The following is a 25628-nucleotide window of genomic DNA, read 5'->3' as shown; positions in this document are numbered from 1 at the left end:
GTACATCATCAGTAAATATCTAGTATTATTATTGCATCGGTTGGGACAGCTGACACCATTATTCCTATTTTACAAAGAGAAGACCTTGGTCTGAGAAGTGAAGTGACCTGCCCCGGGTGACCAAATGACCAGCTGACATAGCTAGTGAGTGGCAGAGCTGGGAAGCAGATCCTTGCCTATGGACAGACCTCGCACCTCGACTTCTTAGTGTTCTGCTCAACTGAAAAGGAAAGAGGAAATGTGAATTTAGTTAAAGTACTTACAGCACAATTCTATTTGATAATCAGGACTCGATACTTCCAAGAGCTGCAAGATCTCAGTCTTCTGGGATCTGGGTGACAAGAATTGCATGTGAAATACACATTTCTAGTCCAGATAAAGAGAACAATTTGTGATAGACAGGAGGCTAACTTTTATTTTTTTGAAAGAGACCCTTAGGTAAACATTATGGAAGTCCATAATGTTGTCATCAACCATGTGGAATATCTTATTTAAAGCCAGGGGTTCCTCTCACCCAGGTGGGTGTGTCCCCCATACACCTGCTCTTCCCATGCTGCTATATCTCAAATAGACATTTCTCTGACTTTATTTCATTTTCTCTAAAAAGACCAAGTGCTGTCCCTGCCCTTTTCCTGCTAGGAATAAACTGACTTGGATTAAAATAAATGTTCGGGATATGAAGAAAACATCAATATTACTAAGAGCAAGTGCCTGCCTCTCAAAAGCCATTTGGATTCTGCTGCATTGTGCACACTTGCTGCAGAGTCATCCAGAATCAATTTCAGTAAACCCGTCTGCATTAGAAAGGCGCTCTCCTTTTCCCTTCACATTCCTGCAGCTGTGCGTTGCAGTGTTGGAGATGTGTACGTAATCATTTTCCGAGGGTTTCCCTTTACTGCCCAGCATCTCCTGTATTAGTACCCACTTCATCACTGCTCAGCCAGGCCACTCCCCCTCCAGAGCTGTAGTCTCTGCAGATGCCAAAGCCATGTGACAGGGAAATGGAGGTGCTCTCCTGCCCTGTAGAGGTGGTCCTGGGGGCTGCTAAAGAGGCCAGGTTACTAGGCCAGGTCCACAGCTCTGAGCACAAACACAAGAGGTTTTTTGTTGTTGTTTTTGTTTTTTTTTTAAATATATATTTATTGATTTCAGAAAGGAAGGGAGAAGGGAAAGGGGGAGAAAGAGAGGGTAGGGAGAGAGAAGGAGAGAGAGAGAGGGAGAGAGAAGGAGAGAGAGAGAGAGAGAGAAAGAGAGAGATATGAATGAATCATCAGTGATGAGAGAGTCATTGATCAGTTGTCTCCTGCACTCCCCACATTGGGATGGAGCCTGCAACCTGGTCATGTGCCCTGAGCGGGAATCAAACTGTGACCTCCTGGTTCTTAGGTCAGTGCTCAATCACTGAGCCACACCAGCCAGGTCAAACCTCAGAGTTTAATACAGATTTTAAAAGGCTGAAATTGGAGGAAATTCAAGATTTTTTTTTCTGTGTATGAGACATTATAACTCTAATGAATTCCAATATTCTTTACAGTCATCATTGTAACTAATACCACAGGGGAGCTGTTTTACTTATGATAATGGATGGATTCCATTGTTATCTAAAATTGTGCAACTAAAATGGTTCTGGCTGAGTCAGAAATTAAAGCTTAAGTGGGGAAACTTATATGCTGTGACCGTAGAGAGTTCTAATGACCATTAGAGCCGTTGTAAATATTGACAGTTTTCTGTGAAAAGGGGGGCTTTTTCTGGCAAAGATTTCACCTAGCAATGATTAGCCATCCCATCTTAGTGGAGAATAGTAGAGAATTGGACAAAGAGCTGCCCATTTCTTCCAGGAGGGCCACAGAGAATTTGGCAGACCCCTCGGAAGGTGTCAGGACTCTGGATTATGCCTGTTGCATTTAATGAACCTACACATTGGCTTGGATGAAGGTGAAGAAGATGTCCCAAGCCTTTTAGATACTCAGGAATCTGCTTTGCATGACCCTCTTCACATTATTGACCTTGACAAGAAACAGCCATTTCCACATCCTCAGTATCAGTACTTTCAGGAAAACATACACACAGTGTGTTCAATGGCATCCGAGAAAATATAGGTCATTATTTTTATGCCGACATTCTGTGTTATCTCACAAGACTTTACCAAACAACGGGAAAATGAAATAAAACAGCTGATCCTTCTGAGGAAGGTGACCTTCCTACTCATGAAATATTCTAAGTTATTATAGAGCCCACTCTTGGCCTTAGAATCTCATTCATGAACATGGCTAAGTCACGCCCTCCCTCACTGAAGACTAGGTGAGTCCCTTCAGTCCCAGGGGGCCAATTTGTCCATGTTACAAGATAGGCCCGGAATGAGTCAGACCAACAATGTTATTTCATCTCCCATCTTTATATCTAATAATGAGCAAGCCACTTATACCTCATATCCCTCCATCCTAAGCTAGGGAAGACAGAAAGTACCACATTCCTCTCACTTGCACTTCCTTTCACTCCAAAGCTGTGGATAAAAGGAACAGAAGTAGGCTATCTGTTCAGCAATGCATGGCTTTAGGGTAAAAAAAAAATTGAATAATCCTTTCTTCTGATGATAAATGCCATCTTTGTCCATGTCCTTTTTGAATAGGGAGGAGAGTTTGGGGCTTAAATAATTCTTTCACAGGAATTTTGATCTCTTATTTTTACCTCAAGAGAAGCATACACTTTTCTGGTTACCTTTTTTTATATTTTATAAAAACCACATTAGAATGTTTAAAAGGCCTAAAATCATTTAGAACCAATGAAGCAGAAATAGTTGTTGAGAGCATTCAAATAAAGTCGTAGAATGTGCTTGGATATCCATTCATATGCCAGATTAAGGGTGATTTATTCACTTCGGTGCCAAAGAGCAAATTCTTAAGCTACTTTAAGAAAACATGAATAAGTAGAGACTGGAAAAGAATAGACAGGATTAAGAGAAGGCAACAACAATATTGTGGATAGAACTGATCAAGAATTGAAACCACAGAAGATAACATGTATGTATTTGAGGGGGGGGGAAAGAAAAATAACAAATTGCCTACTCTTAGAAAAAGATGTCATTTGAACCCTAAATGCATGGATAGCCCTAGCCAGTTTGGCTTAGTGGATAGAGCATCTGCCCAAGGACTAAAGGGTCCGGGTTCGATTCTGGTTAAGGGCAAGTCTGTGTTGCAGGCTTGATCCCAGCCTGGATTTGGATACGTGCAGGAGGTAACCAATCAATACATCTCTCTCACACTGAAGTTTTGTGTGTGTGTGTGTGTGTGTGTGTGTGTGTGTGTGTGTGTTTTCTTTCTCTCTCTCTCATCCACTCTTACTAAAAATCAATGGGAAAATAAACTCAAGTGAGGATTAACAAATAAATAAAATAAATGAATGTGCAGACTAGACATGGAAAATTAGAGAAAAGATGATTCTTGTTCACTTTCAATTTTGAGAACTATCTTCCAATCATACCTATCAATTTGAAATGGAATTTTTAAATCTTACATGGGTTGCTACTGAAACAATACTGTAGTATCTGTTTTCAGCTTGCAAAATGAGAAATGTTACCTCTGAAGAAACACTACCTCTGTTCTCTGATATTGGGGACCCTTCTGAAGAAACATCTATGCATGTGCTTCTTCCGTATAACTTAAGATTGAATCAAAGTTTTACCAAATACTAAAATCAGTGGAGATTTTTTTTTTTTTCTTGTAACAACAAAAACTTATTTTAGCAAACCCAGTAGGAAGATGACTGAACTGGGAATTAGCACAGCCCAACCTGTCCCCACGCCAGCCCGGCTAAGTTGCCTTTAACACAGGCAATATGAAGCCCTAGCAATATAAACAAATAAGGCCTCATGAGCTGAGGAAGTCTCTTTGGGGCCACAGAACTCGAGAGTGGCACAGAAGATGTAGTTCTAGACTCTTTATTCTCTGGTGAATCCTTTTCCTCACTGCAAACCCCCAAACGTAAAGCCTGTACCAGAGCACTTCTGTTCTGCTGCAGCTCATAGTGTCCTGGGGACCTTTCTGTATTTAGAGGAGCCGGGTATGGAGACATCTGTTTCTACCTGGAATACCAACTTCATGCATGCCCTGCCTTCAGTTTCCTCATTTATGAAATGGAAGCTACAGAGGATTAAGTTTAAATTGGATAATATGTGTAAAGCCGGTAATGCCCTGGTCCCATATAAAGTACTCAGCACAGTGCCTGGCACATAGGAAACACTCAGCAAACCTATAAACATAAGGTAGCTGATTATATTTGCTTATACGTGTGGTCTTTGCTGCTCCTTGTCTTCGGCCACTTGGACAGATTCCACAAATGCCCTGCGGCTGTTGGAATCTCAGTGCTTTCCTTTCCCCCCCCCCCCCCCCCCCCGCCCCGCCCCTCTGCCCGCAGCTCTGTTTCCTACACGGAGGCAGAAAACAATTAAGATTTCATGAGTGGAGCAGTTGGGAAGGAAGTAGGTGAAGCTGAGTGACAGGTGTGAGGAAGCATGGGCTCCGGAATCTATATGAGCTCTGTGACCTCATTCAGCGAGTCAGTTCACCTTTCCCTGTTTTCTGTGAAGGTCACAGTGAGAAGGAGCTGCCCTTGCTGATGTAGGGTCCACCAGTGTCCCCTGCCCTCCCCCTCATTTCAGAACTCTGTTCACAGGTCGTCTTTTCACTGAGGCCTTCCCTGAGCATCCATATTAAACCCAACCTCCAACCCAACATTGGACTTCCTTGTTCTCTTTCCTGCTGGCTTTTTCTCCACCCAAAACCGCATGTTACTCTCTGTGTGCATGCATACTCTGTTCCTCCCCACTCATGTGAGTTTCACAAGAATAGGGATTATTGTCTGTCCTAGTCACTGGTCTGTTCTTGGTGCCTGTCACAGTGTCAGGTACTTTGTGTCTGTTAAATGCCTGGTGAATGAAAGAGTGGAGCCCAGAAGGCCTTCGTATGGCCAGAGACACAGCCTGCTTAGTCAGGATTTGGGATCGGGCAGGAGCTACAGGAGTAAATAGCAAGCAGCTTCATGCACTGAAGCTTCCATGTGATGGCATCAGCGTGGTCCATTGTATAAAGACAGGAGATTTTTAGAAAAATCTGAATACCTTTATGGCCAAACATATGGAGTTGTGGAAGTGTGAAAAGGATTTTTGAAAACATATATTTTTATTGATCTCAGAAAGGAAGGGAGAGGGGGAGAGAGATAGAAACATCAATGATGAGAGAGAGTCACTGATTAGCTGCCTCCTGCATGCCCCCCGCTGGGAATCGAGCCTGCAACCTGGGCATTTGCCCTTGACCTTTCAGTCCGCAGGCCAACGTTCTAAGGCAGTGAAGAGGGATTTTGTTTTTATATTTTGTTGTTTTGTTTTGCATTAGTGACCATGTTTGGAATTTACAAGGCTCTACTAAGTATTTGCGGCAGTCAAATTTAGTGACTGGGATGAGGGATCAGGCCATGGGCCTCCTTGGCTCAAACCATCATCCCTAGTGGTGAGTTGGGTGGTGACTCCCTTTGGCCAAAAAGTGGACCCTAAAGCTTTAGGGAGCTGGACTAATGAATGTCTGGGACTTGTAATATGGAATCAGAGCTCTACCTTGAATTGATTCCAGAGCTTCCAAATCAGGTACTTCAAGTGCTTCTCTTGTTCATCTGCCCGTGATACCAAAGCACAGACATTTAGAAAGGCAAAGAGGAGGAAAGCAGAGAGGTGTTTCCTTTAAAGGAAATGTGAGTATTCAGGTATTTCCTTTTAGAAAGCCATCCTCCTTCACTAGGCCAGAGTTCTTTAAGGGCAAGGCCTCTGTTTTGTTCACAGTTATATTTTCATTGCTCAGCATATTGCCAGTCACATAACAGAGAGAAAATGAATAGATCATTGAATAAGTGAGTGCGCTATACCAATTTTGGGGCTTCTAATAGCATTAGTAGTCTGACAATGTAGGATTTCTTTACACAAGCTTGCTTTGTTCTTAAAATATTCCATAATAATCTGTCATTATAATCTTTAGAATGAAGTGAATTTTGACTAAAATGCACAGAGCAATAAGGTGTACAACTCAATGCTTGTGTTTTTCCGAGGCTAATCAGCACATAAGCAGCATCCCTGTGGATGCATAGATGATGTTAGGAACCATGTCCTGTCCAAGTCAAAGGTGTTTAGAGACATGATTTCAGTATGCCAAAATTCCACTCTCATAATGTAAGGGCTTCTTCATGTCTGTCTGGAAAGCCAAGCCAGCCTCAGCAAGAGAATCACATCAATACAGCTTGTCTGTGAGAAGCTCCAAACTATGAGGCTAAGGAATTGGCCTGTGGGTAGATTTTCCTTCAGCTTAAAGACTTGACTGGCCAGAGACATACTAGGGGACACATCCCTGGAGAGAGAAACCAGTGGCCTCGGTATACAGCATCCTTCCTAGGACCTGAGAGGGAGCTCCTGGGGACTGTCTACCACAAAGCTGTGATGGGACTTGCTATAGCCTAGAGTCTACATTTGGACACATGGTGCCAGCAGTGCCACACAATGCCAGTAACATGAGGGGTCAAGGGCTAAAGAATCCATTCCGGACCCAAGAACATGCATGAGAGACTTGTCATGAGGCCTAGGCTGCTGAGATCCAAGGCAGCCTGAGCCTCCGATAGGTTCCTATTCTCCACTTTAATGCCAAGCAACCCGCCAGAATCCCAAGTACCCATTAAAGGACTGCCATGTAGAGGTTGTATAAGACAGGGGCGCTGATATCTGTTGTTTCTCTACCACAAGTCAAGCTCCATTTGAAAGTTAGTTATATGGATGGAATGCTGAAGGGGATGCCATTGCACCCCCAAAGTAACCTTGCCTCCCCCCACCCTGTTTTCCAGCATGGGCTACTGCATCCTTTTTGTGCATGGACTAAGCAAGCTCTGCAATTGGCTAAATCGATGTGGAGCCACCACCCTGACAGTGTCCACTGTGCTGCTGCTGCTGCTTTTCTCCTGGAAAACTGTAAAGCAGAATGAAATCTGGCTGTCAAGAGAGTCCCTCTTCAGGTATGATTTGATGAATCAGAGTGACCTCTTCCCATTCATTCTTTTGCTTAAATACTTGTTTCCAAACAAATGAGCTAACATGGGTCTGGCAATATTTATTCATCCAGAAAATTTTTTGATTAATTTTTGTTAAAAACATTTTTATGTTAATTTTTGTTTTAACTTTGATTTTTTTAAATATATTTTATTGATTTTGTACAGAGAGGAAGGGAGAGAGAGAGTTAGAAACATCGATGAGAGAGAGTCATCGATCAGCTGCCTCTTGCACACCCCCTACTGGGGATATGCCCGCAACCAAGGTACATGCCCTTGACCGGAATCGAACCCGGGACCTTTCAGTCCCCAAGCCGACGCTCTATCCATTGAGCCAAACCGGTCCCGGCTGATTTTTTTTTTTTAAAGATATATGTGCTAAGTGAATGTATGAAAATAAGGCTCATGGGAATGTTTTTGGGTCTTCATGATGAGAAGGGTTGTAAAATGAGATCTAAATACAAGGAAACGAGCTTTTCCAGTGAATGGGAAAGAGAAGCACATGACAAGAAGGAAGAGAAATGCAATGCATTTTCTTCAAATATTCCAGAATATTATGTTGTGATCTGTGATCTAGCGGCTTTATTTTGAACTTTAATTGTGAATGAGGAAATGAAAGACTGTTTTATCTCCCAATAAGTTTTTATGTGAAAGCTGCTTCTGAATGTGACAATGTCAGCATACAGCCCTAAACTTATCATAAAGTATAAACATTCTTTGGGGCTGAAGCTCATCATACTCTGTTCCTGGGGCTTAGTCTGTCTCCCTCGTGTCGTAGTGCTCCCCTATCACTGCCACACTTGGCCTCCCAACAGTATTTTCCCAGTCTCCTATCCTGACTTAGGACACAATTGGCCAGTTCAGTGAACATGGTTTTCACTTGGTTCCCTGCTCAGCTGGTAGCCACCACTTATTCTTCTGAAGCAAATAACTGAAACAGAATTGGGGTCACTTGGAAAAAAAAGGGTAAATATTGGAAAAGCATAAAAACCTGCCCAGAATGACAGGCAGTGAAGAAACTGGCATGTAGCCAACAGGAAACAGACATCTGGATAGTCTGTCCTGAACACAGGTGCACCCTCACAGGGATGAATGGGTAAACTTACACCAGTTTTTTTCCTCTTCCACCTCCAAGTCCTGGGAAAATAAAGTCCTCTGGCTGAGCTTGAGCGTAGGTCACATGCCTACCCCTCATCCTCACAGGGCACTGATATGACTGACCTGGCCAGAGAAGCCCCTCTGACTTCCTGGGGCAAATTACGGCGGGGAGAGGGACAGAGCACCTCAGGGCTCCATTGAGACAGAAGAGAATTCCCCATAGGAAATCCCACTTCTGTAGGAGGGGCACAGACTCTTGGCTGCCAAGAAAGAGTGAATGAATGAGTAAATGAATAAATGAACAAACATGACAAATTTTCACTGCACTCTTCGACTATTGTAAAATAATAGATCTGACCCTACTACTTGGCAATTTAACTTTTTAATAGAAAAGTTAATCTGGCATGTATGTCTTATTAGCTTACTTATTACTGCTAATTCATTGTCATTATCATTGCCAGCATCATTATTTCAATGGATATTGTAGGGACCTGCTGACATGTAAGGTGTTTTGTTTGGATGTGTGTGTGTGTGTGTTTTTAAGAACTTTCTTGTCATGTTTAGCCATCAGATTCTTTTTAGTCTCTGTCATACCCTCCACCTTCAGTACAGATCTTACACACAGTAGACTTGTTTCTTCTTATTACCTAGGGGGGAGGCCATTCTGCAAACACAAGGGCATTGAAGTTCAGGAATATAACTGTTGGCTTTCCTTTCCTTTTCTTTCTTTTTTTTTTTTTTTTTCTTTTGCTTTTGCTTTCAGTAGTGAGTGCTTTAATGAGAAACTTAAAAAGGTTCTGCCCTGTGTTAAATCCTTTCCTTGGATAAAGATACTAACGGTGGTTGTGTCTCCTATTGATTTTTACTGCTCAATCAGGGCAACTTGAGGAATGGATTTTGGCAGGCAGCAGTTTATTTCAAGAGTAACAAGCTAGTGTTCCAACCCTCCACAGTTGATGCCAGCAGTTTTAAATAAAATAAAATAAAAAGAAAAGCAAAAAGTTCATTGACCTTACATCCAGAAGTTTCTGTTCTTTTACATGGAAGCATGTAGTAAGTGAACGGTTGGTTACTAAAACACAACCATTCCACATATGTGCTTAGAGAAACTTTAAGACAAGGTTAGTGATTGAGTGTGGGGTCTGGAGTTCAGCTTCCTGGCTCCACTCCAAGTTCCTCCATTTAATAACTGTGTGGACTTGGGCAAGATACTGAACCACTCTATGCCTTAGTTTCTTCATTTTAAGTTTGATAATAATAATAGTGTTAATCTCCTGAATGTAGTGTAAGAAAGAAAAAAAAAAAGAGATATGTGAAAGATGTGTAAGACGGAGTCTGGCATATGGTAAATCCTATGTGAGGTTTTCAGATTCTTGTTCTCCAGTGTATTCTAGGATAGGGGGCAGGTAGAAATTGACTGTAGAGAAGCCAGAAGTTGGCATGGGTGGCAGATGTATGTACATATTTTGATACAATGTAGCAAGCAGTAAACAGAAGTAGATGCAAGACACTGTAAGTGCAGGCAGGTGACTAAAACCAGCCCAGGCCTTCAAGGACTGTTCTCTTGCAGGAGGCCTGAGCTGAGTATGGAAGGATGAGAAAAATCTAAATTAGCCATAATGGCCAGAAAACTAAGAGATGGCTGAACTGAGGAAGAAAACCTTGCAATTGTCCTACATAAGCTGGTGTCCTGGGCAGAGGCCCTATTTCAGTATTTTCCTCTGTTCCAAACAATAAATCTATTGACCATCATTAAGACATATGGTCTCATTGTGATCTCACTACTTATATGGGGTAGTTTTTCTTTTCTTTTTTAAAATATTTTTTATTGATTTTTTACAGAGAGGAAGAGAGAGGGATAGAGAGCTAGAAACATCAATGAGAGAGAATCATTGATCAGCTGCCTCCTGCACACCTCCCACTGGGGATGTCTTGAAACCAAGGTACATGCCTTTGACCAGAATCGAACCTGGGACCTTTCAGTCCGCAGGCCGATCCTCTATCCACAAGCCAAACCAGTTTCGGCTTGACAATATTATAAACAATTAGCCCAGCTTGCGTGGCTCAATGGTTGAGCATTGACTTATGAACCAGGAGGTCACAGTTTGATTCCCAGTGAAGGCACATGTCCGGGTTGTGGGCTCAATCCCCAGTGTGGGGTGTGCACGAGGCAGCCGATCAATGACTCTCATCATTGATGTTTCTGTCTCTCTCTCCCTTGGAACCCCATTCATGAACTGTTGACCACTGATGGATTAAGATTGTCTGACCTAAATCATCCTCCCCCTGTGTAGGAAACACATTTTTCTTTCCTCTCCTCTGAATTGCCGAGCCAAGAGATCACTTGACTTTTCAGGACACATAATGTAAACCAGGGTTAGCAAATTTTTTTTGTAAAGGGACGGATAGTAAATATTTTAGGCTTAGTGGGACTTGCATTCTCTTTTGTCTTTGTCTCAGGAAAGAAACCAAAAAGACAATAGATTGACAACACATTGACACATCTGTGGGCCCACAAGGCCATAGTTTGCTTACCAATTATATAAACTTTGTGATCATGAAAGTCTAAAGTTACTAGTCTCTTGTGGTACCATTCAGGAATGATTGTGAATTTGGTAGAAATCTCTGCTCAACTACTTACTAGGTCTGTAACCTTAGAAAAAGGTCTTAATATAACTTAGCTTCAATTTCCTCATCTATAATATAGAAAACACATTAATACTACCCATCTGGCAGGTTGTTGAAGGGATAAAATGAGATAATCCATGGAAATGGGTGCTTGATTCAAAATGAGCATTTCTTAAGAATCGACCATACTATGTGTGGCATTGTGAAGCCTCAGGTTAAAGCAAGGTCAAAATTGAGGAGAATGACACTTTCTTCTTAATCTTTCCTGTTAAACTTTGGCTGAACACCACTCTTTAAAAAAAAGAGATTCTTATCTAATCAGGAATTTGCGGATATTTCTCCTGCCAACAAAACAAATTGATGCTCTATAAACTTGGAAATATACTCTATATAGAAGTGGTGGTTTGTTATTTATTATTTCTGTTATTTTTTTTTCAAGTCTCTGCAAATGAAGGATGTGAGGGGAAAATACAAAGTGTATGCATTAAGATCCTGAGTTGAAAGGGAGATTTTTTTTCATAATCATTATTGAATTATTAATAGGGTTTGGGACCCAGTCATATAATTTATGGACACTATATTTCCTTGTGGACTAAGTATGTGTAAAGCTGTATGTTTCCTTTAACACAGTTGTGAGTACTCAATCATAGCACCAAGAAAGCAAACTTGAGGAGTCTGATCCTGGGGGAAGAGTAACGTGGCCAGGGATAGCAACATGGAAAGTTTTGCCCTTGGCCAATTGTTTGTTTGCCTTTTTTTTTTTTTAACAAAATGTTCATTGCAAAATGAGAGGCTAAAAAAATACAACATTAACAACAACAAAACCACAGAGAGAACTTAAAAGTCAAAAACAAGAATAAGAGAATGTGTGTTGTTAGGATTCAGTTGCTCCACTCACAGCTGCTTGCCTGTTATGAATATTATTATTTCCTCTCGCCATCGCTGAACAGTGCTCTGATCTCATTCAGGAACGTGATTCCACAGGCCTGAGTGTCTGTTCCTCAGTTGGTGCAGCATAAATTAGAACAACTATGCTGATCACACAGGGAAGGCTCCATCCCAGTAAATAGGCCAGTTAATACTCACGCTGAAATCGAAGTTCTCTTTAAAACCTACCAGTTACCACCTTACCTGGTTTGGCTCAGTTGATAGAGTGTCGGCCTGTGGACTGAAGGGTCCTGGGTTCAGTTCTATCAAGGGCACATGCCCAGGTTGTTGGCTCGATCCCCAGTAAGGGGTGTGCAGGAGGCAACCAATCAATGATTCTCTCTCATCGTTGTTGTTTCTATCTCTCTCTACCTCTCTCTACCTCTCCCTTCCTCTCTGAAATCAATAAAATATTAAAAATAAATAAATAAATAAATAAATAAATAAATAAAACCTGTTACCATGTACTGTTTAGTTCTGGGTAGAAAAATCAGAAATTTTCCTGGAAAGAAATTGAATTTTTTTAAAGCCATTACTCTCACACTGACCCACATCCTGTCCCTGTGACTAAATTCACTTGGGTCATATCCATATTAAATATTATGTTAAAATCCTAGCTCTGTGTGTCAGCTAGGGGGGGCCCCCACAGGGGGGAAAAGGAAATGGATGGTTTCCCTGGAGCACCCGCTGAAGGTCAGCCTTTGTAAATCTTTCCACTGAGAGCAGAGGATTCCTCCAGTCTCCTCCCTGGGGGACCAGTCCTGGCTGCCAGCATTCAGAGAGCTTTCTGTGATGAAAGAACGGGGGGATCCCCAATGTTCAGAATACAGATTTCACTTGATCTACATTTGAGGAGCGCTTCTGCCCCCAAACTTCAATTGGACCTGTTGTTTCTGAGTGAGGGCCTTTCTAGAGAGTAAACTGCCTTCTGCTGGAGAGCGAGAGAATCATTGAAAAAAGCCACCCGGATGTGCAGAGTAGGGAAATAATCAGGATGCCAACTGTTCCTGATATGAATTTATGGTCCATATTTTCAGCCTCATTCCTCATCCCCCCAAAATATCCTAGCTACCTTTTTTTAAAAAAAATGTTAAAAATATATTTTATTGATTTCAGAGAGGAAAGAAGAGGGAGAAATAGAAATATCAATGATGAGAAAAATCATTGATCAGCTGCCTCCTACACAACTCCTACTTGGGATCAAGCCTGCAACCTTGGCATGTGCCCTGACTGAGAATTGAACCTGCATCCTCTTGGTGCATGGGTAGATGCTCAACCACTGAGTCACATGGGTGGGACATTTGTTTTAAAAAATAGATCAGACTTAGTCCATGGTAAAGGTTAATTTTTAATAAAACTTAATAGGGAGGCCAATCCATATTCATTCATCCTATAATGAATATTTTTTGTAGATAATCTCAAATTTTTAATGAAAATCTGTAAGCGAATGAAGGAATCAAGGAAGGAACAAATGAATTAACCTGAACATGCAGGGTTGTTCTCCAACCATTCACCCATCTCCATGTCCTGTCACCTCTGCTTCGGGTGCAGTTAGCATGACTGTGTAGTTGTGGGCCACTAAGCACTGCCTTCATAGTTTTCCATTGAAGCATGTTAAGTAACTCATATAATTCACAAATTGTGAAAGACTTGACTTAAAAGGGTGCAATGGACTTTTTACTCATGAAATTGTGAGTAGAATATGAAGGAAACTACCCTGGCCATGTGGCTCAGTAGGTTGGATTATCATCTCTTAGATCAAAAGGTTGCTAGTTTGCTGGTTTGATTCCCGATCAGAGCACATACCTGGGTTGTAGGTACAATCTCTATTCGGGGCTCATACTGGAGGCAGCCTATCAATGTTTTTCACAGTGATGTCTCTCTCTCTCTCTCTCTCTCTCTCTCTCTCTCTCTCTCTCTCCTCTCTCTCTCTCTCTCTCTCCTTTCTTTTTTCTCTAAAAGTCAATAAAAACGTATCCTCAGCTTAGGGTTTAAAAAGAAATATAAACTAGAGGCTAAGTGCACAAAATTTTTGCACGGGTAGAGTCCCTAGTGGTTGCCAGCTACTAGCCGGGGCCTGCTTTTTCTGGCTACCAATGGGTCCTTCCTTCATTCCATGCTGCCCCTGGTGGTCAGCACATGTCATAGTGAGCAGTCAAACTCCTGGTTGGTAGAATTCCTGCCCAAGGGGGCAATTTGCATATTAGGCTTTTATAGATAGATAGATAGATAGATAGATAGATAGATAGATAGATAGATATGAAGGACAACATTCCTAAGCAGTACTCTTTGTTGCTCTTTTTTAAATTCCTTTTTATTAATTCTAGGTCTGGAGTTCAAACTCTGCCCCACAATGCCAAGGTTCACTACAACTACGCAAATTTCCTGAAGGATCAAGGTCGGAACAGAGAAGCGATCTACCACTACAGAACAGCCCTCAAGTAAGAGTCATATGGGTGTCACTGTTGTGCCTTTCAGACCTTGCATTTCACTCACCTCTCTCAGATGTGGGGGGTTGATTTCTTCCTCATGACAATGAACATCTCCTTGGAAATGGTATAGACCTTGGATTCTGAGTCATGGCTCAGTGTTCAAATCTGTTATTAGTATGGTAACTCCACCTTGCTTTTATCTCAATGCTTGTAAAAGTTTCACTGCTACACATTGCAAAATGAAGTGATGCTCAGTTGAACACACACACACACACACACACACACACATACACACACATACACACCCACACACACCCACAGGCAAACCGAAGTTGGTTGTCAAAAATATAAGTTCTCAGGATATTTACTCAAGTGAATTGTCCCCACTATAGGCTTCCAACTGTCTGAAAGGATTTATATGAAGACATTTGAGTATACTAAATATGGCTTGATGTATTTGGAGAGAAACTAAAAATTCAAGTTCTAAATTATCAGCAACACTCTATATTGCTCTTAAGTACTCTTGAAAATTGCAACTCTGGCTTTCAAGATGCTCTTCTCCAAAAGGTCCCAGATAATGAACATATTTATCATGGAACCTGTGGATACGTAATAACTAACACAGCCTCAGAATCTCCAAATGTGGGCAAAATAAAGCTAGGTGCGTTCTCCTTTTTACTGAATACCAGGAGGTCACCGAAGCTTCCTGAAGAGTTTTCCATGCTTCTACAGATTGACTCACATCTGGTCAAATTTTCTGTTCCTGTTCCATCCTAGGACATATTTAAAATATATAAACCAAACAAATACATTTTACTGAAGCACCGAATCGTATTGTCTCAAAGCTCAGTTTGAAATTCTCATTCTTAAAGTAACTGAACTGATTTTTAAAAACTATCCCTTTGAACAGTGTTCTGCTCAAGTATATTGTTCATCAGTCAATATCTGTTAGATTTTAGAACCTGTTACTTAATATTCAGTATAGCAAGCATTTTCAACTGTCACATCAAGTTCGCTGTCAAATACTTTCCCAAAGATTACAAGAAACGTTAGGTTCTGGAAGAATACTTGTAACAAAGCTTTTTACTGAGGAATAGATGTTTTTATTAAGGAATAGAAGATAGCTTTTAAGATGTTAAGGAATGATATTCTTTCACTGGAAGGCAGTTTACCTAAATGTTTACAATGCTTATCATGGGTTGGTAAGATTATGGTTTAATTTTTTTTTAACTTTCTTTAGTGCTCCACATATTTACAATGAACACATATCACCTTGGCAATGAAGAAATGTCCTTTTTAAAAAGGCATATTTCTTCAAGGATACACGTAAATTGTATTTTGGCTTTAACAATTGGCATATCATGTTAGTTGGCATTTTTGAAGGAAAGAAAAGAGCAGTAAGTTTGTGTGAAAAATATTAATTGGAAGGAAGTGTATCAGTATCTTTTTAAATTTGTTTTATTCTAACAGACTATTTTCTCTCAAGTTCGCACAGGAAAATATGACAGACCCTGAAGCACAGCTTGGGGCAAAGGTATAAGTTAAGTAAATTCTCTGGCAGGTGATTTTACTGAATTATAGTGGCCAGTTGGGTACCTCAGCTTCTCTCCCATGAAACAATAAAAATAAATGTTCAGCAACTGTGCTTCTGGAAGAAGTATATCCCTTGAGAAATGAGGAAAAACAGTGAAAGCTGTAAATGCACTGCATAGTAATTAGTGAAACATTTCACTCTCTCAGACCAGGCTCAAAAATACTTCTGATCTAAAATAAAGTATCATTATTTTTGTGTGGATAGTTCTGTGGTGAATTTTCAACAGATGTGGGTAGTGTGTAGGTGTGTGTGTGTGTGTGTGTGTGTGTGTATGTGTGTGTTGTTGTTGTTGTTGTTGTTGTTGTTGTTGTTCAGAGACAGAGGAAGGGACAGGGGTAGAGAGATAGAAACACTGATGGGAAACATCCATTGGCTATTTCCTGCATACCCAATGGAGATGGAGCTTTCAACCCAGGCATGTACCTGAACTGGGAGTCAGAATTGGTGCCTTCTTGGTTCCTAGGTCAACACTCAACTGCTAAGCCACACTAGCCTAGCTGTGTGTGTTTTATAATTTAAATAAGTTGCCACTGTGTGTTAGAAAAGGAAAATACCAGGACTGTTCACCACTGGAAGAATGCCCTTATTTTTATATTGTTATTTCTTTGTGGGAATTGCTGAGACAGAAATTCCTCCCCCTCCCAACTATTCCACCTCTGTTTCAACTTCAATGTATCTGATGTTTTCCATATTTGCACACTGTAAGAAAGAGAATGATTAGGAGAGATGCAGGGTTGAAGGTGATATTATCTGAAATCAGCCCAACCGTTACTCATTCCTGTTGTACTGACTATGTAGATCCCAGTGGGAATGGTGAAATTACTCATTAGGGTTGTGTCAATACCAATATCTTTTTTTTCTGGCTTACAGTTCTAAAAATATACTATATTAGGCTGATAATTCTATTGTATATCACATGACTATACTGCTTCTTTTAAGCTTTTTTTTTTTTTTTTTTTTTTTTTTTTTTTTTACCATGTAGAAGCATTTCTGGAGTACAAGGGGAGTCTTCCCAGGAAAAGGCTACAGCTGAGGTTATAGACTCAGATTAAGATCCACATCATCAAAGAAAAATGCCAGGACTCTTTCCCAACACAAGTATCAGTTTTGCTTTGCTGTGAAAGGCAGCTCTTATGTCTGTGCCCAGGGTGGATTCTGTAAGGCTTGCAATTCTGTCTGCTGGAGAATCAGAAGACCCCTGGTGGGTCTGCCAGGTAGCTCTGATGCTTTCTGAGTTACCCTGGGGAAAGTTTCTGCCATTATACCTTATTGTACGGAAATAGAAAGGCTAGAGATCACCCGGTATCTCAGCTCTTCCTGTACAAGCTCTCCCAGGAAATGCCTCATCCCATAAATCCAAACGGAGAGATAGTGGCCCTGCCTGGATGAAGTGTAGAAGACACTGAATGTGTACGTGGCCAGTGTTTTTGCTGAATAGTTTTAAAAGTCTGTTAAAGGTGAAGAGTTTTAAAACAATTTATGCATGCTCTTGAATTTTTTATTGTACCCCAAAATTTCACATCTACATTCCTTCACCGATCTTCTACTGTCAAACCAAGTCCTTTCCTCTGAGTAAGAGTCTGCTGATTAGAAGCTGCAAAGCCACGCCCATAATTCACTTCTATGCTGATCAGTTTCAATACTTTAAAGTGAAATAAAAATGTATAAGTCTCTTTGAGATTTTTCTAATTATACTCCTCCAGTCTTTTACAATGATCTCACACATCTAATTCAATGGCAATTTTTTGAGCAGCTTCTTTTTTTTAAAGTACTTTCAGAGTATTTGCTTAGTTTTAATGGAAATAGCAACTCTCTTATTTATATTTATATTTTATCTGTTTACACAATATTTTACTATATCGTACAATTGCAATAAAAGCTTCAACTGGAATAATTTTGTTCATAAACACGATAGACTCTTAGCAGCCTTGCAGCTCAGCCCATGGGAGCTAAAGGCTTACAGAGAAAGCTTAAGTTGTGGGTATCTACTGACATGTTTTACAGAGAACAGCTGTTTTAAAAGAGTTTGCACTGTAGTTGATAGAGTCATGGAATCTATTTTTTCATCTTACATTTAAATTCCAGACATGACTGAGTTACTGGCTGGCTCACAGGGGTGGGTCAGCAGGAATCTCGAAGCCAGGAGTGAGAGTAGCGTTTGTCTTTGTCCAGGTGGGTCAGGAAGGTCTCTCCACAGATTCTGCTGAACATTTGTTCCCCCAGATGCTTTCTTCCTCCCACCTGACTAGAATAATGCCTGGCCACGCCCAGGTCTGCTGATCTGTTTCAGGAGCTTGGATACCAGCCATGAGCAGGATTCCATCCTGATAAAAGGGCTGTGATCCCCCGTCACTTAGACAGCTATTTTATTTTCACAAATATGCTTTCAACATGAAATGCACAATAAATCACTTAAGATTCCACACCCTGCACCATCCCTCCCCCCCTTCCACTCCCATAACCCAATCATGCGGAAAATGCAGGCCTTGCCCTGGGGGTGCTCAAGTTGTCCTGGGCCAGCCCTGGGTCCCTTAGAGCCGCCTTGTCTGCTCCTCATATATCTGTTATTGATGTTTTTTTTTTGTTTGTTTGTTTTTGTTTTAAAACTACTATGTTTTTTAAAAATATTTTATTGATTTTTTACAGAGAGGAAGAGAGAGGGATAGAGAGTTAGAAACACCAATGAAAGAGAACCATCGATCAGCTGCCTCTTGCACAATCCCTACTGGGGATGGGCCCACAACCAAGGTACATGCCCTTGACTGGAATTGAACCTGGGACCCTTCAGTCCACAGGCCGATGCTCTATCCACCCTAGCCAAACCAGTTTGGGCTGTTATTGATGTTTTAAACAGAAAATCTGAAGGGAGAGAAAAATGTGTTCAACGGGGGTTGAAGTTCCTGAGAAGGTTCTTTTCTATGGGCATAACTAAAAGGGAAAGAATGTGTTTTTAATGGCCCTGGACATAAGAAATCTACACTTGCTTTCAACCGACTAATGCATGGGAAAGAATAGACGTCTTACTGGAATTTTTGAATGTATGAAATAAAGACTTGTCATGAGAGTAGTGCCCATTGATGTAATCCTTTGTATCCTATGTGGGTCACTGGAACTTGGCAAGGAGATCTCATTAGACTACAATAAGTGTATGTGGAAATGGGAAGTAATAAAAGAACGAGTATTGAAGAAATGCCATATCATTAGAGTCTAGAGAAATCAAACCGTGCCCCACTGTTCAACTGATGTCCTGAGTATATCAATAAGATTACTTTATTATAATTCCTTTGCAAAATGCTATCTATGAAATTGGTGGAGTTTGAACATCTTTTAAAAATCAGGGTTTATGTAAAAAGTCCTTCTTTATACAGCCTGTTTTGAATGAACATTTGAAATAACTCTACTGACTGCATGTGGCCTGGGATACCAGCTGCCATGTATCTCTGGAAAGAATTAAAATTCCAATGTCTTTGTCAGCCAGGTTTAAGAAAAGGAGATGCGTTCTTCTACTGGTGTGGCATTTTCACTTACAGAAGTATAAATATATAGACATATATATGTTAGATCCCGCAGTTTTATTCATTAATTTAAGGAATCTAGCATATTTCATTCTGACAAAAGGCAGAATTTTGGCCACATTATGGACATACTTATGGACTAAATTTCCAAATGGAAGTTTCATAATTTATCCTGCCCTCTCTGTCTCTTTTCTGCTGTGATTCCCCAGGAAACAATGGGAGGCAGGGATTTGCCTGCAGAATGTTTATTCAAGAATGTTCTCTGAAACACCAAGGAAGAAAGCCAGGGAAGCAAGATGTGCGGAGAGAGTTGAAGTGCAGTGCAATTAGTACGAGGCTTCAGCTGATCCCATGGGAGCTCTGGAAAACCCCTCAGAGTCCTCCTGATTAGATAGGAGCTGGAACTTTATACCCCCTTAAAACTGATCACTGCCCCAGACAGGGAGGGAGTCTTGAATGAGGCAACTCTGAGGCTGAGAGCAATGCCCAGGGAAGAAGTGTGAGCTGTCAGCAGCTAGGGAACACTTACCTCACACATGAATAGGGCCTCTGCATGGTGCAAGAGCTTAATTTATGATTTTTTTATATGTCAATATGAGTTTTAACAGACTATCATTTAGATTTTCTATTAAAATTAGAATAGTGGTGTTACCTACCTCTGGGTTGGAATAGTACAAAACAATTCATACAAAAGGCTTAAAACAATGTCTTAATACCTGGTAATAATAAACTCAGTAAACGTTATTAATATATCCAAAATCTGACCATTTCTGTCCACATGTAGTACCCATCATCTCTCCCTAGATTATTGTAATATTCTCTGGTCTTTGCATTTTCACCCCTCCCCTACACCCTTCAGTCTGTTCTCAGCACAGCAGCCATAGGATGTTCCATTCATAGCAGTTCATGCTCAAAACACTGCTGGCTCCCATCTCACTCACAGGGAAACTCAAAGCCCCTGTAGCAGTCTCAACTCCCTGCAAGTCCTGGCCATCTTACTGCTGAGACCTCATCTCCTACTTTTTTTGTTCGCTCAACTCTAGCTACTAGGGCTCCAGACGTAAGGCACAACCAGTCACACTACATTCCTATTTCAGCGACTCTGTATTTGTCATTTCCTCTTCCCCGAACACTTTCTCTTCTCTAAATGGCTGATTCCCTCCCTTTCTTTAGGATTCCTCATGTAATGTCATTTTCCATGAGGCCTTCCTGGTCACCCTTCTTAAAAGTACAGCCACACCAGGCCAGAGTGGCACAGTTGGTTGAGTATAGTCCTGTGCACAGAAAGGTTGTTGGTTCGATTCCCGTTTGGGTCACTTGCCTAGACTATGGGATCCATCCTGGTCATGGCATGTGTGGAGGGTGACCCATCTTTGTCTCTCTCCCTCTCTCTTTCTCTTCCTCCTCCCCCCCCTCTCATCCTCTCTCTCTCTCTTCCTTTCCTCTCTCTAAACATGTCTTTTCATGAGGATTAAAAATAAGTGTAGCCACCCCCAATATACCCTATTTCCCTTCTTGGCTTCATTTTTTTCTACTGCATTGATCACCCTCTATTGCGGGCCATTAGCAGAAGGCCTGGCACATTGTAGATACTCAATGAATGTTTGTTGAAAGAAAAACTGAATTAATATAATGCATAAAATCTCTCTCATGGGCCCCTTAGGTTCAGAGGACACCGTCATAAAGACAAGTAGTGTTTCTCCCTGAGAGAGTGCTCGACAGTTTAGTTGAAACAACTCTTCCGCCGAAACCGGTTTGGCTCAGCAGTAGAGTGTCGGTCTGCAGACTGAAAGGTCCCAGGTTTGATTCCGGTCAAAGGCATGTACATTGGTTGCAGGCACATCCCCAGTAGGGGGTGTGCAAGAGGCAGCTGGTCGATGTTTCTCTCTCATCGACGTTTCTAGCTCTCTCTCTCTCTCCCTTCCTTCTCTCTGTAAAATATCAATAAAATATATTTAAAAAAAAAAACACAAAACTCTTCATTATGCAGGACAGTCCTATGCATTGCAAAATGTTTAATCCTCCTAGTTCCTGTCCATTGTATACCAATGGTGACCCCAATTCCCAACATGCCTATCAGGGAAATGCATCCCTCTCTTCCCCACTCTTCATGATCTCCTTGGTTGGTATTATTGGTTAGGAATATGGTACTCTTCCTGCACCCCACTCCCTTTTTTCTAAGTTGATCCAATAATCAGTATTATACATGCTATGAACTGTGATTACAGTAAGGATTCCACAAGCACACTGATCTGTCACAGAGGACGTTGAATCCTCTTTATAATCTCGGATGCAGTTGTTAAAATTGCACGTGTCTGAAATTCCACTTGGTGTCCAGCATATCGAAAAGGCTTGGAGGAAATTGCTCTGGTGCCTGTGGGACCATTTGCTTCAGATGATGAAGGACAGACAGGCTTTGGAGTGAGTGTTTGACAAAGAACACCCCTGCATTCTTCAAATGGAGAAGGTCACCCGTCCTTCACATCTGGAGAACCCGTGGTATGGGGGAAAGAGTTGGATACAGATGACGTGAGTGTTCCCTGGGTTAACGATGAAGAAATAATGGATGTTATTTGGACTGATGGGAACCGGTCAAAGGCCATGAACAGCAGTGGAGAGAATGGTTTTTTGGAGGCTACGTTTTCCGTAGGAGAGGAGGAGTGCTGGCAGCTTCAGCCTGGCATGCGTTCATTAGGGCTGTGGAGGGAGCCAAGTGAAACCACCCAGAGGTCCGGCAGCTGACCCCCAACCTTAAATGGATGCAGTGTAATAGGTACGATGACGGGCATTTTCATAGCCACCAGCTCATTGTTCACATAAAAGCTGATTTGTTCTCACAGAAGGTCAATATGTTATTAACCTTGTTGTTGCAGAGAAAGCAAACTAAAGCACAGGCATGCATTCAGAATCACACAGCTAGAAAGTCACCTATGGCTGCTGCTTCCACACACAGTTATTTTTCCACTCCACCAAAGGATTTCCCATCCATCTGGCACAGACACCAAAGTCCGCCGTGATCACCCCACGCCTCTGAGAAAGGTTAAATTAGGTTCATCATTTTCAACTTAAAAGAGCAGAGAAGTAGTTAATTCAGTACATTCCTCATCCTCTGGAGGTAAATACTCAGGAATCAGGAAATTGTCAGCCATTTTAAAATGACTCATTTCCTGAGGACCTCAGAGAGCATGGTTTTACTCTGAATTGTCTTAGAAAATCAATTGGGCGGAGTCCTTCAGAATCCTGCTGAAGGTCACCCATTGTGAGAGGTCAGATCATTTGGCTGACCCCTTGTGAAGAGTGTATCCCATTTCCCTAAATCTCATCTGAGGGGTTTTTCCAAGGCAGGTCTGTAATGGACAGGAAGGATTACATTCTAAAAAGAAACTGGGAAGACATTTGCTGGGTGTTAATGGCGATGTCAAACAATTAAAGAAGCTAACCAATAAATAATCAATGTCACCCAGGTGCAATTAGTGACATGGTGATTCAAATTTTATAACATGAAGGAACCAGGCAGGCACTTAGGAACGCCAGAAACTAATTATGGCTGAAAATATGCTGCAGACTCCTGAAAATAAGTTTACTTTGGCTATTTTCTAGTCCAGTGAAATTTAGGTGTCATGGTTGAATTTTTTCCCAGAAATGTTTTTCTTTTGGATTCTTTTTTCTTCTTCTTCTTCTCAAAAGAAAATAAAAATTAAACATCTGACTTTAGCATAGTTAACCTAAAATAAAATAATGTGTGGAATGAGAATCAGATAAATAAATCAGGGTGTGTATATTCTGAAACAAAATTGCAAGTTTGAACATATGATATTATATGACTTAAAACAATGAGATGAATTAAAAGGTACATGATGAAATTTTGAGCAGATTGTACCAAATTTAAAGTAAATTACTAAAAAAAAATGTAAAACCAAAAATTAGACCTATACATCTCATATCTTTAGTAGTGGTTAAAGCTTGAGAACAGTGGATCAGAGAGTATGCACTGGGTGTTGTTAATTGTGGATTGCTTTGCATAATACTGTGCTTCTCAGAGACACCATAATTATTTTGTATGGCCGGAGAAACAGTTTTTTTTGTCGAAGAAGAATCTCAGTAACTATGTCTCCCAAGTTTATTTTACTTCTGTCACTAAACAGTATAGTTCCTATGAGATCATAGTTGAATGGATTTGTCAAGGTAACAAAAAGATAACTTATTCAAAATGAAAGCTTTAATTTGTATTTATTTGCTGATGGTGGAATGACTCATAAATTGTTTGGGAAAACAGACCTGTTGGAACCATCAGCCCTCTAACACTTATGAACACAAAGGTCCGGCCCCTGTAGCTCAGTGGTTGAGCATCAACCCATGAACCCATATGGGTTCCATCCCCAGTAGGGGGCATGCAGGAGGCAGCCAATCAATGATTCTCTGTTATCTTTATCATTGATGTTTCTACTTCTCTCTCTCAAGGACTTCTGAGGTAATTCTTTGTGTTTTAATAATCTATTATTTACTTAATTTCTCCCAGCATCCCTTTCCTTAACTATAAGATAATACAATAATTTTACTTAAAGAACGAGGGAGGTTAAATGAGATAATGTATGAAAAAGAAAAAGTCCTCTAAAATGTAAAAAAAATACCATGAATATATACTAGGTCTTTGGGGACCCATTTTCTTCTGTTTCCCACTTAGGCTACTGTTTCTATTAACATGCTATTTGTGCTCATTCTTCCCAGATAAGAGGACTGCAAATAGAGGGGAATGCTAATGTTCTTAACTATCTACTTTATTAATTCTGCCAATTGATAAAAATCAAGAACCCTTTAAATGCTCAAATGGATTTCTGTTTATTACAAATGTAAATTAATAATTGAAAAATAATCTTTAGTTAATGGAACTGTATCTCTGTACTTAGAGTTCTTTTTTATAGAGGAAAAATAAACTCTCTGATACCACATAACTATTTGACAATAGAAGACCTTTCCTGTACAATAAGTTTTAAAGATTTTAACTGATTGAAATAAAAATAGTAAAGAAATAGTGAGAGAGCCCCCATACACAATGCATATGGTGAATGAAGCTATGAGGAAGAAAGTCCAGTTACAATGGTCTTTGAAAAATAGGCCTGCCCTGGCTGGTGTGGCTCAGTTGGTTGGGCATCAGAAAGTTGCACCAGAAAGTTGCTGGCTTAGTTCTGGTCAGAACACATGCCCGGGTTGTCAGCTCGATCCCTGGTAGGGTGTGCAGGAGACAGTCAATCAATGTTTCTCTCTCACATAAATATTTCTTTCTTCCTTTGTCTTCCTTTCTCTCTAAAATCATTAAAAAAAATATTAAGTAGGCCTGACAATGACCACTGTGCTGCAGTTCAGTGTCGCTTTTGTTGAGGTTGTTTTTAGATGGAGAAGGGAATGATCACTAGCAGAACTTATGTAAAACATTCCTGCAGAAGTCAGAGTCAAGATGGGCTTAATTTATTCGGACAATAGATGTAGCTACATAAGCACCTCTTAAATTATTCATCTTTTCAATAGAAAACTCCTCTCTGGAGAACTCAGGATTGACGTATTAGACCCATGTTAATTCAAATACAAATTTATTTAAAAAGTAAACGCACAAAGTAAGTCAGGTTCTTGCATAGGTCTTCAGTACACAAGAAAAGACTCTCTGTTTTAAGAAAATGTCTACCTCTATATAAAAATCAAAGTAAAAAGTGATATTTTTTCCTGACCTGGCTGTTGAAGAATCAATCCTTTTAATGAATTCAGCTTTGTTTCATCCATAATGCAGTACTTTTTGCGATGAGGTGAACCTAATCAGATAAACCAGCGAGACGAGATATTGCTAGAAGACCCTTACTATTACCGGGAATGAACAACAGCTATTCATTTTCTAGGTGGAGGGCTGTGCGTGGTAACAGCTTCAGTAAATCACCAGAAGTGCTAGCCGTCCTTTCCTTGGAAGGGTTGAGACTCTGCTAACTAACATGGAGCCTCTTTTCCTAAGCCTCATGGTTTTGCAACCTTGGAGCACAAGGCATACTAAAGGTTTTTACTTTCCTTCTCACTACTTAGTTCTCATTTTGAGAGTTAAGTACAGACTTACATTTGGCTTCTGATTTGACAAAAAAATGGGAGAGAGAGAGAAAAACAGTTTTGTAGTCAGTGACCTTTGAAAGTGCATGCCATTCATTTAAATGGCAGTGAGGTCCTGAGTGAATACAAAGTCAGGAAAGAAGGGCTGAGCACCAGCTGGAGGCCAGCTGTGCAGACCAGAACTTTGACACAGAAGTGAGCCCATTGTGGAAGCTCTTACTGAATGTGGACTGTCCTTTTCCATAGTTTGCTTTCACCTCAGGCGTTTGT

General features: G+C 40.7%; 1 protein-coding gene across 1 annotated transcript in view; it reads left to right on the top strand.

Moving 5' to 3' along the window:
* The window catches only part of TMTC1 (transmembrane O-mannosyltransferase targeting cadherins 1), a 226651-nt gene that overhangs the window by 149001 nt on the left and 52022 nt on the right, over positions 1 to 25628 (top strand). Inside the window, exons 10-11 of the mRNA XM_036456258.2 lie at positions 6877 to 7044; positions 14058 to 14171. Of these exons, the coding sequence (XP_036312151.1) occupies positions 6877 to 7044; positions 14058 to 14171 (282 nt within the window). The remainder of the gene's footprint in view (positions 1 to 6876; positions 7045 to 14057; positions 14172 to 25628) is intronic.

Source organism: Pipistrellus kuhlii, unplaced genomic scaffold (assembly GCF_014108245.1).
Source record: "Pipistrellus kuhlii isolate mPipKuh1 unplaced genomic scaffold, mPipKuh1.p scaffold_m20_p_3, whole genome shotgun sequence".
Lineage (NCBI taxonomy): Eukaryota > Metazoa > Chordata > Mammalia > Chiroptera > Vespertilionidae > Pipistrellus > Pipistrellus kuhlii.
This window is presented reverse-complemented; position numbering and strand designations above follow the sequence as displayed.